The sequence below is a fragment of the Eschscholzia californica genome, unplaced genomic scaffold (assembly GCF_041429995.1).
Source record: "Eschscholzia californica isolate CP2 unplaced genomic scaffold, dmEscCali1.0.p SCAF_2, whole genome shotgun sequence".
Lineage (NCBI taxonomy): Eukaryota > Viridiplantae > Streptophyta > Magnoliopsida > Ranunculales > Papaveraceae > Eschscholzia > Eschscholzia californica.
This window is the reverse complement of record NW_028238309.1, coordinates 17,961,510-17,973,002: the sequence shown is the minus strand read 5'-3', so window position 1 is coordinate 17,973,002 and position 11,493 is coordinate 17,961,510. Positions and strand designations below refer to the sequence as shown.

At 37.7% G+C, this 11,493-nt stretch overlaps 1 protein-coding gene across 1 annotated transcript; it reads right to left on the bottom strand.

Annotated features, from left to right (window-relative positions):
- Positions 1 to 865: 865 nt before the first annotated feature.
- On the bottom strand, positions 866 to 2,480 carry LOC147556626 (uncharacterized). Its single transcript, XM_086657548.1, has 3 exons — positions 2,398 to 2,480; positions 1,443 to 1,709; positions 866 to 1,338 (listed from the first exon to the last, which is right to left on the bottom strand). Exons 2-3 carry the CDS (start codon positions 1,669 to 1,671, stop codon positions 872 to 874), a joined length of 696 nt encoding a protein of 231 aa, XP_086513674.1. The 5' UTR covers positions 1,672 to 1,709; positions 2,398 to 2,480; the 3' UTR covers positions 866 to 871.
- Positions 2,481 to 11,493: the final 9,013 nt, after the last annotated feature.

The window sequence follows — 11,493 nt, the reverse complement described above, 5'->3', positions numbered from 1 at the left end:
ATTGAATTTGGGCCTTTCACCATGAGTAACATTTTTTTTTGAACTGTTCAACGTGTGCCTCGAACCCTTGACCTCTAGGTGGAAGATTATACCTCTTACCACTCCAAACAAGGGTTGTTGGCACCATGAGTAACATTAGAAGAGGTTACGAGACAAAACCTACTCTTGACCTACACGAAGTGAACAGTTTCCATTTTCTAGTCAATTCTCTTTCTCTCTCTTTATTGATTTTTTCACTCCCGATCGACAGTTGATTCCTGTTTAGTCTGGAGCAAGTGTACTTTAAAGCCTCTTCTATCATATATTTATTTCACAATAGCAAAAACAAGCTCCTTTTCTTGATATGCCTAATAGGGATGGGAGGTCTACATGATAGTAGAAAAAAAAATCAACCCTAGAAGCTATAATTATTTTGCACACCTAGAATTCGTATTTAATTATTTTATACGTTTACTTCTTTAACAGAGTTAGCTCTTTAAACAAATCTTTTTTTATAAATATATAAATTTAGGAGGACTTGGTTTGAAGATTTTACTAGAGGCATAAATGTATAAAAGAGCTCTTCCTATACAAGTCAAAAAATACATTATTAACTAAGAAGGAAGTTCATTCAACAAAAAAAAAACTAAGAAGGAAGTTCAAAGGAGCAAGTTGAATGAAAGGAACTTGTAAGTTAATAATATATTAGGCAAACACCTTAGCTCAAGCCTTTAGAAATGCCTTGGATGAATATTTCCCTTATATGCAAGGTTCAATTAAACAAATTTCGGCGACAGAACTCATCAACTATACCAGCAAGTTGCACATTTGGCTTCCAAAAATAAGAATCAAGAAAACAGAGAGTGGATTTGGCTTAATTAATTGAAAAATATCATGAAGCAATTATTTCTCTGACTAACCAGTTGAGAATGGGGTATGAAAAATACAGGACTAGAAATGATGGCAAAGCAAACAAAAATGTCATTAATAAGTGAGCAACTAATATAGCAGCACTAGATGGAACCACATACAAAACTATTACCATGAATGTTGCAACCACAGGGAACTTAGCACTTAAATGCAACAACAATGCCAATGACTTCCGAATCGGTGCACAAACTCCCCAACTGTGATAGAAACCATTTGTACCTTCTCTAATACCAGAAGAAGACCCATTACGAGGTTGATGCTGGTTTTCCATTGATGACGGGTAGGTGTCAGAAACAGACGCGTTACTTGACGATGAGTAAGAAAACTTATGATCGTTGCGAGAGGGTTGGCAAAATCTTATATGGTTCCCATTAGCACTTTCTACCAACCACAAGACAAAGAAGTTCTTACGAGGAAAACAGAGCTTACCTAACATGGTGAAATCAATTGTTATTTAGTACAACATATACTTGCAATTTGATATAAAAGTTTATAGTGACGATGAATGTAAAATTTTGTAACTAGATCATTACCTTTCCATATAAACCTGAAGGATAATAGTTGGCACCAAGGACATGATACAAAGAGTGGAAGCTGAACCGGCAAGGTTGGAAATTTGACAGTTGCGCATTGTAAAGAAACGATACAAGTTTTGCATAGTGTGTGCCCACACCAAAGAATGTAAGGTATATTCTCCACAAGGTTAAATGGTTCCCAACAAACAGGGCATTCTATCAATTCTTCCTCTCTTTTCGCCTTCATTCAAGCTCCCTGTAGCTTGACTTGTTAGAAATTGAAAACTGTAAAAAAAAAAATGTGAAACAAGGTCCGGAAAGATCATTAGATTCATTACTAACATCTTGAGAACTACGATAAAAAGAAATTTTCAATTTTATGCAAGTTCCTTGAGTACACGATATGTTTAATATGAGTATATGACACTTAAAATCATGTATCAGTTAATGGGCCATCTAAGGACTATTACATAATGGCTTAGTCCAACCTCTGGGGAGATTTCACAGTTTCACATATCAGACAGACTCTGGACAGAAATCTTATGGGTTTATTGTAATTTGTGCTTCTAGTGATTCTCATACGCTGAACAACAAATTATCACTAGCATCACTCTTATACAATATAATCTAACTAAAACAAAAAACCCAAGATTTTCACTGCTTGTACTGCCTGAGAGGATGAAATCAAATGTTAATTTATTTTTATTTTCTAAGAAGATCCACAAATTGTTAACTTACTAACAAGATAAAACAAATACTATTTGGTGGAGTACATCTTATTTTTTAAGTCAGTATGTTTTGACATTATTGTTCTGCTATTTGAAAATTATCATCCAACACAATATAAAGAAAATTAAGACAATCTGAGGAATCCATGATTGCAAAAGAAAGAATCATCAATTAGAAGACAATCTGAAACAAAATGTAAAGATAAGAGATGAAGAAGACGGGGGTCGGAATAGAAAACGCTAACCAGTTAGAGAACGAGAGATAAGCCTCAGAGTAGTGTCTCTTCTCAACAGCAGAAATCAACCCAATTTATCCTTATCTCTTTCTCTCTCTAACATTAAGGCCATGTTTGGCGAGCGGGAATGAAATGTCATTTCCGGGAATCAGATTATTCTGTTTTAACGTTTATTTCGACCAAGAATAGGAATTCCATTCCCGATAGATTCCTAACTTGTTGTTTGGTTTGTATACGAATAGAAATGTAAATTTTCCGAAAGTCCTGTTATATCTTTTTACTTAAACTACACAAATTATATGTCAACTTCGTTATATATATTTTAATTAGTATTATCTATTCAAATTTATAGATATGAAATATTAACATAATACAATAATTTAAGTTGTATTTAAAGATTGATTTAAAATAAATAAGGTCTCGACTAATTTTTTTAAACGTTATGAAATCGATTTTAATGAACAAAGAGCGAGAGAGAAGAAAAAAAATAGAGATATGGGGAGAGAGGGAGAGTCACGTTCGAGCGAGAGAGAGGGTGTTGCTACGGTGGTGGTTGAAACCCTAAGTTTTTAATTTTTTAGTTAAAATATTATGAGAATGACGATTTTGATATTAGTCATTCTAATATTTTATCAAAAATTATTTTGTCTAGAAATATTAAATCAAATCATTCCCGGGAATGGGAATCACAAACCCATACCCCTCCCTGGGTTTTCAATTACCCCATTTGGGGGGAATCCCATTCCTCCAAGAATAGGATTCCCCCTGCATTTCCGCGAGCCAAACAGTAATCGGAAATGTGATTCCCAGGAATCACATTCCATTCCCACGCGATTCACGCGCGCCAAACATGGCCTAAAAGGAAGGGAAGTTTTACGGGCAAACATGTTTTTTCATTTTTGAGAAAGTCATACATTGATAAAGGAAGTTACAACTTAGTCCAACAATAACGACTAGAGTAGTTAAGTAGACTAAAAAGTAAACAAATTACCTGCAAGGTTAAAACTGGAAATGCTTCAGATAGACGTGGAAGGAGAGGCTAGCTCATGAGCTAACATGTTGGCTGTCCTTCTACAAAAGCCAACAGACGTATGATGAAGTCTTAACCAATCGCGGAGCTCCATCAGAGGGTCCAACATCCGCCACGGGGATGAATCTACATCGCCCGATAAGTATCTGACGATCAAAGACGAGTCTCCTTCTATTATATAGTGGTGCAACCCTAATTCTTCAGCAAGATCAACTCCCAAAATGAACGCATGTAACTCACTGTGGAGAGAGGAAATCATAGTGAATACTCTACGTCCAGATACCTTGTGATGATCGAGCGATAACTCCGGTGGAAACGTTGGTCGTCGTGAAAGATCTTTCCTGTTCCTTAAGGTGGAGGGTTGCAGTGTACTACCTGTTCACACAGAAAAGAAGTTATTGATAAGCTAAGTTCAGAGGAGTACCTTGTTGTCGAAGTTGCTTGGTGTAAAATGTTCCTAGTATTGATGGAAGTACCACTAAAGTGTAGATCGTTCCTTGCTCTCCACCAGAACCAAAGAAGATAAGTGTATTACCCCCATATATTATGCTTTCTATCTCCTTGATCAGTTATTACAGGCAAACATGTTAAAGGCAATGTATTTTTAGATCTAAGACTTGTTCAAAATAGGTTGACCAACTATGGTTAGAGGCAATACTCAAATTTGAGTGTGTTTATCACTCGCTTTTTCTTTTCTCTCCGTCGGGCCAAAATTCTCCGACCCGCAATATCGAGCCGACGAGCTTAACTATTTTTCTCTTTCTTCTTCGTCATCTTTCTTCTCATTCTTCTTCTTTCTTCTCCTTCTCTTATCCCCTCTCTCCCTCTCTAAAATCCCCTTTGCCGAGAGCACAACAAGGGTGTCTAGATCGGAAACCCTCCTTGACGAAGGGCTTCTGAATTTGGAAGACCTCCATGAAGGCTAAGGGTTTCCAAGTCAGAAAACCCTCCTTCACGAAGGCTTTTCAATCTGGAAACCCTTCTTCATGGATGTATTCCCCTTTGCAGGGGTTCCAATTGGCGAAGGAGAACTTAAAGAGAGAGAGAAGGAAAAAAGAAGGAAGAAGGAAGAAGATAAGGAAGAAGAAGAGAGAAAAAAATCATTAAAGTCGTCGCCTAACGAAGACTTAACGGCATGGACGTCGTTAGGTCAAACAGGAGTTGACGCATTGCCTTTAACCGAAATTGGAATCGGTGGCGGACCCAGGAATTTTATGTTGTGGGACACTTTTGATTATAAAAAAAAAAATTAATTGTGCAAAAATTTCGATGTGGCGTTCAAGCGATTGATTTATGTCTCTTATACCTACACTCTCAACTCATTCGACTATTGCTAACATGTGAGTTGCATTGACTTTTGTCTCAATAAAAACAAATATTTTCATATACATTCGAATTATACTAAAAATAGCCCCAAATATAATATATAATATATATATATATATATATATATAGATAAAAAAGAAAAAAAAAGACCCTTCAATAAAGAAAAAGAAAAGGAAAAAAAAGACCCAAACATAAACTTATTTGAAAGTATGGAGTCATAAGGGAGAAATACAAGGACTAAATGATAACGATCACTGATAATACATTGAATGATAGGGGTCACAAACAAATTTAGCCAAAAAAACAATAAAGACGGGGGTGGAGGGAGTCGAACCACTGCCTCTCACGCGTGCAACTCTCTCTCACTCAGCTGGGCTAAGACCTAATCCTTGCATAAAAAGTGTTACTTGGACTATTTTTGCCTCATTTAATTGAAAACTCGCTTTGGACCGTGGGGGCCCGTGACCCCACGGGCCCCTACGTGGGTCTGCCTCTGATTGGAATTGCTTTTAACAACTTTTGGCATTGACTATAAAATCTCCCTAAAAGAAAATTGAAAAACGAAGTCGAGATTTTGGGGAAATAACAAAAATTCCTTGGATATAAAAACATAATAAGAATATTTGACTTAGGGACGCATCTTCATTTTGGGTCAAGAAATTGACTTTGTTATCTTTTGCTCCTAATCTTCGTTTCCTCATTTCTTTTCTTCTCTCCTTCTATCTTCTTCTCTCTTTGTTGTTTCTCCCTCACATTCTCTCTTTCATGGTATCTCTCTCTCCTTCTCCATCTCTCGCTATTTCTCTATATCACACACACACACACACACACACACACACACACACACACACACACACACACACACACACACACACACACACCCACACTTTCTCAGCGTCTCTTTCTCTCAATAGTTCCGGCAAAGAGAAGGCTCCCTTCGCCGAAACCTGACCTAGAGGAAGGTTTTCACGGAAACCCTCTGTTGGGTTATGGTGTCTCCTAGTGCTCAAAGTAGAATCTCAGACATCTAACGTAAATAGAGATTGTTACCTTAATTGATATTCCCACGGACTTAAACAGTTGAATATAAGAAGTCCAAGAGTTCCAATTGTAGCTCCTCTACTTGAGATACCGAGTAATCAACTTGATCTCCCACCTTTAAGTTTAGCTAGAACTCCAATGGTGGTTAGACAAAGAACACCTTCTTAGACTAGATAGATAGTTGTGATTAATTATCTATTTCTCTCTCTACGTGATGTTGTAGAGATAAAATCACCTTGAGAATTCTCCACCCCTATTCTTGTTCTAATGAGACCCTTATATAGAATCCCAAAGCTAGAGTCCGACCCTAATTAAGTTTCCTAAAGTGCCTTTGGACAAGATTTAGGATTTTCACCAAAATAGAAAGTAGTTTCTATTTTTCTTCCCTTTCTCTTATGGCCGACCAGACTAAGCCCTAAGTGGGCAGATCTGGTCGGCCCTATTAGTGTTGCCGACCAAGGCATGGCCAGCCCACTAATGGACCTTAAGTTCCCCTAAGTCCACGGATAATAAAACATTCTGAATAAGTTTGTCAGATACGTGATTCGACGAATGAAACCCTATTAAGTGAACTTTGAATATTTATTATCATCTCCCTAGTCGACTACAGAGTACTAACACGTGAGGTCGATGAGATAACACAGTTTCATGGGCTATAGGAATAGGAGTATTCGACTCGACTACGTGAGTGTGTAATAGGGATTATACACTGGATAACCCTCAAATGAGAAGTACATCACTAGTGATGAACGTCAAACGCTTCTCATAAGAAAAAAGTAGAGAGATTCCTTAAAACATGAGTGCTCTACTCATCTTATGTAAGGAATGTCCAACTTTGATTCCGTTAAACGCCGCGCCGTAAAAGGAGGTTATAAAGGCGGATACTGGGAAGGACATGATAGACATGTATAGTTGAGTCGGAGTGCAAGAATGGATTGTGTCATCCTAATTAATTACATTAGGTAAAAGTGTCTCAATGCCGATTGATGAGTAGCAACTGAAAATGTGTGACCGCGCTCAAACAGATTAATAGTTATTCGTTTGTCTTTGACAGTTGTACTCGATATCAAGAAAGTCTGAATGACGTGATGTATCAAATGAGATACAAATTGACACGAGAATCAAGCATTGCACTTGTTTTAAGTACAAGTGGGAGTCTGAAGGAGATGTCCTTCAACCAAAGATGCAATACGAGCAATTTGTCGGATAAGACAATTGATGAAAAAGATCATCAAGTCCGGTTGATTTAGGGGTAGTAGTGTTTAGCTAGAAACCAACTACGATCGTCGAATTACGAAGTAATTCGCGACTAACTTCGACCGGATCCTACAACGGGTTACACATAAGAATGACTATTTAGTCGAATGATATGACTAGTGGGATTGAGATATATAATCATAGGAGTGTCCTATAAATATATCTCATAGGCCTAAAATAAGTTTAGGGGATAACACAAAAGGACCAAAAGAGGGGTTTTCGGCCAGAGACAAAAACGAGACTTTTGGGGTTCGGTTTGGGCTGAAAATTGGAGGGACGGTTCCCCTAATAGAAAGGTTAGATCTACCAATTTTGGCCTGGTTTGGACGTCCCCTCATCAAGGAATTGAGAAAATTTTCGACTATTTCCTTAATTTTTGACTAAGAGCTTTCTTACTCTACAACATTAAGTAGAGAAGAGAAAGTGAGTTGATTCCCAAAAGCTATCAACTAGTTAAACAAAGAAGAAATAGTTCTTCTTATTATCAAACCACCATTGGAGTTCTAGCTAGCTTACAAGGTGGGAGATTAAGTAGACCATTCGGTGTCCCAGATAGAGGAGCTACAATTGGAGCTCTTGGTCTTCTCAATGCGATTGGAAAGGTTCGGGGGAAAACTAGTGATTAAGGTAATCTCTAACTCTTAGTTGATTATTAGTTTATGCATGATGATCTTGGGACCATACTAATGTTAGACATGAGATGTATGAGATTCCGCTAACAACATTAGTAGACACCATCAATACCCAACATCACTATCCATGGTATGTGTCCTGACTTAGTGAGTAAGGTGGTGATATTCATTGAGTCAAGCCCAATGTCAAGGTAACACATACCTAAACTGACTACCAGTCGTAGTCCCAAATCCACTCCTTGTAGCTCATGGATAAAGATAGTCTGAGGCTCAACTTGTGTTGTGGCTGCAACTAGAAAATCTCCTCTCTGGTTTCTGATGATAGCGCCAAAACCCGCACTGTCCATGCTAAGCGTTCAATCGGTATTGATCATGACCCTCCAGTCGTCCGGCTTTTTCCATCATATAGGCTGGTCTGCTTAGAGTGAGGTTCAAGTTCCACCGATCCAACACTTTCTTATTCTCAGTCGTGTCTTCGATTCGCTGGTTTCTTGAGCTCATTTTAAGATGCACCACTTCTGTTATAGTCTGAATAATCACTGTGAGTGGGTGAGATTTATTTCAGAAGATGCGATTGTTTCGTTCCTGCCACACAAAATAGACATAGGAATTAAGCATTAGACGCCCTATTAGGACCCCGACTGAGGTAACTCCAAAATGCTGCACAACCACTCCAGTTTTTGTTCCCACAACGTGAGACTTCCTTTTCGAAATCCCCGCAAAGTATAATAACTCTGCCCAAATGATTTTGGTATTCGGGGAGCCAAAAATAAGGTGATAATCAGTTTCATCATCCTCTCCACGGAACGCACATTTGGGATCCACTTCAAAGCCCCAGCCGAGTAAGCACACTTTCGTTTTGAGTCTTCTACGGAGTGCTAGCTATGTGATGAAACAGTATCTCAGGACACCTCCCAAAAACAAACCAGACTAGCCCACATAGGTTTAGGCCGGTGTGGCGTGTCTCTAAGAATTTTGCGGTGAGATTAGAACTCCAAACTACCTAATCAACAATTGATTGGTCCACCTCTACCATTCGAGCCTCGGTTGCAATATCACCTAAGACTGCTTCCGCATGACGCGAGAATTGCCATCCATCATGGTTCAGGGAAGAGAAGACTAAGGCCTTGGATTGTATATATGAGTTTGTCCTATACACTTTCCAAATTTCTTACACTTTCTAGGAAGAAAGCATAAGACATTTTGTTATGTATTGTACATAATTAAATGTAATGTACGTATGGTTGTGTCCTACATATTTTTCAAATTTATTGATGTTATGTATAATACATAATCAAATGCCCTGTAATAAACATCTAATTATGTCCTATACACTTTCAAAATTTCTGACGCTTTCTGGAGAGAAAGTACAAGACATTTGTTGTGTACAGTACATAATCAAATGTCTTGTACTATACATATCAATATGTCCTACACACTTATCTGATTTCTTACAGATTTTAACAAGATTAACATTCAAATTTATTAACATCAACTAATGAATTACAAAGCAATCCCCCTTTATCGATCATCATCATCAACATCTTACACACCAAAACAACAAAAAACACCATCCTTTCAAATATCATCATCATCTTCCTCATACAACCAAAAAGAGAAAAAGATAATTTCATTTTCAAGCTTTCAAATCTAAAATTTATTAGATCGATCTTCCCATATCATAAAAAGATATGATGAAAAATCTCCTAAAACCGAAATATCCTAAAATAAATACTTTATGAATTTTGATGTTGAATCCTTCAAATATGTTCTTAAACCCCATTAATCCTTGCTTTTGTCTCAATAAAAACAAATATTTTCATATACATTCGAATTATACTAAAAATAGCCCCAAATATAATATATAATATATATATATATATATATATATATAGATAAAAAAGAAAAAAAAAGACCCTTCAATAAAGAAAAAGAAAAGGAAAAAAAGACCCAAACATAAACTTATTTGAAAGTATGGAGTCATAAGGGAGAAATACAAGGACTAAATGATAACGATCACTGATAATACATTGAATGATAGGGGTCACAAACAAATTTAGCCAAAAAAACAATAAAGACGGGGGTGGAGGGAGTCGAACCACTGCCTCTCACGCGTGCAACTCTCTCTCACTCAGCTGGGCTAAGACCTAATCCTTGCATAAAAAGTGTTACTTGGACTATTTTTGCCTCATTTAATTGAAAACTCGCTTTGGACCGTGGGGGCCCGTGACCCCACGGGCCCCTACGTGGGTCTGCCTCTGATTGGAATTGCTTTTAACAACTTTTGGCATTGACTATAAAATCTCCCTAAAAGAAAATTGAAAAACGAAGTCGAGATTTTGGGGAAATAACAAAAATTCCTTGGATATAAAAACATAATAAGAATATTTGACTTAGGGACGCATCTTCATTTTGGGTCAAGAAATTGACTTTGTTATCTTTTGCTCCTAATCTTCGTTTCCTCATTTCTTTTCTTCTCTCCTTCTATCTTCTTCTCTCTTTGTTGTTTCTCCCTCACATTCTCTCTTTCATGGTATCTCTCTCTCCTTCTCCATCTCTCGCTATTTCTCTATATCACACACACACACACACACACACACACACACACACACACACACACACACACACACACACACACACACACACACACACACACACCCACACTTTCTCAGCGTCTCTTTCTCTCAATAGTTCCGGCAAAGAGAAGGCTCCCTTCGCCGAAACCTGACCTAGAGGAAGGTTTTCACGGAAACCCTCTGTTGGGTTATGGTGTCTCCTAGTGCTCAAAGTAGAATCTCAGACATCTAACGTAAATAGAGATTGTTACCTTAATTGATATTCCCACGGACTTAAACAGTTGAATATAAGAAGTCCAAGAGTTCCAATTGTAGCTCCTCTACTTGAGATACCGAGTAATCAACTTGATCTCCCACCTTTAAGTTTAGCTAGAACTCCAATGGTGGTTAGACAAAGAACACCTTCTTAGACTAGATAGATAGTTGTGATTAATTATCTATTTCTCTCTCTACGTGATGTTGTAGAGATAAAATCACCTTGAGAATTCTCCACCCCTATTCTTGTTCTAATGAGACCCTTATATAGAATCCCAAAGCTAGAGTCCGACCCTAATTAAGTTTCCTAAAGTGCCTTTGGACAAGATTTAGGATTTTCACCAAAATAGAAAGTAGTTTCTATTTTTCTTCCCTTTCTCTTATGGCCGACCAGACTAAGCCCTAAGTGGGCAGATCTGGTCGGCCCTATTAGTGTTGCCGACCAAGGCATGGCCAGCCCACTAATGGACCTTAAGTTCCCCTAAGTCCACGGATAATAAAACATTCTGAATAAGTTTGTCAGATACGTGATTCGACGAATGAAACCCTATTAAGTGAACTTTGAATATTTATTATCATCTCCCTAGTCGACTACAGAGTACTAACACGTGAGGTCGATGAGATAACACAGTTTCATGGGCTATAGGAATAGGAGTATTCGACTCGACTACGTGAGTGTGTAATAGGGATTATACACTGGATAACCCTCAAATGAGAAGTACATCACTAGTGATGAACGTCAAACGCTTCTCATAAGAAAAAAGTAGAGAGATTCCTTAAAACATGAGTGCTCTACTCATCTTATGTAAGGAATGTCCAACTTTGATTCCGTTAAACGCCGCGCCGTAAAAGGAGGTTATAAAGGCGGATACTGGGAAGGACATGATAGACATGTATAGTTGAGTCGGAGTGCAAGAATGGATTGTGTCATCCTAATTAATTACATTAGGTAAAAGTGTCTCAATGCCGATTGATGAGTAGCAACTGA

Bases quoted from the DNA above. Each gene is read 5' to 3' on its own strand.
- LOC147556626 (XM_086657548.1), bottom strand. From the start codon at position 1,671: ATGAAGGCGAAAAGAGAGGAAGAATTGATAGAATGCCCTGTTTGTTGG. The intron at 1,339-1,442 runs GTAATGATCTAG...TCACCATGTTAG, and splicing joins CTTCAGGTTTATATGGAAAG to GTAAGCTCTGTTTTCCTCGT.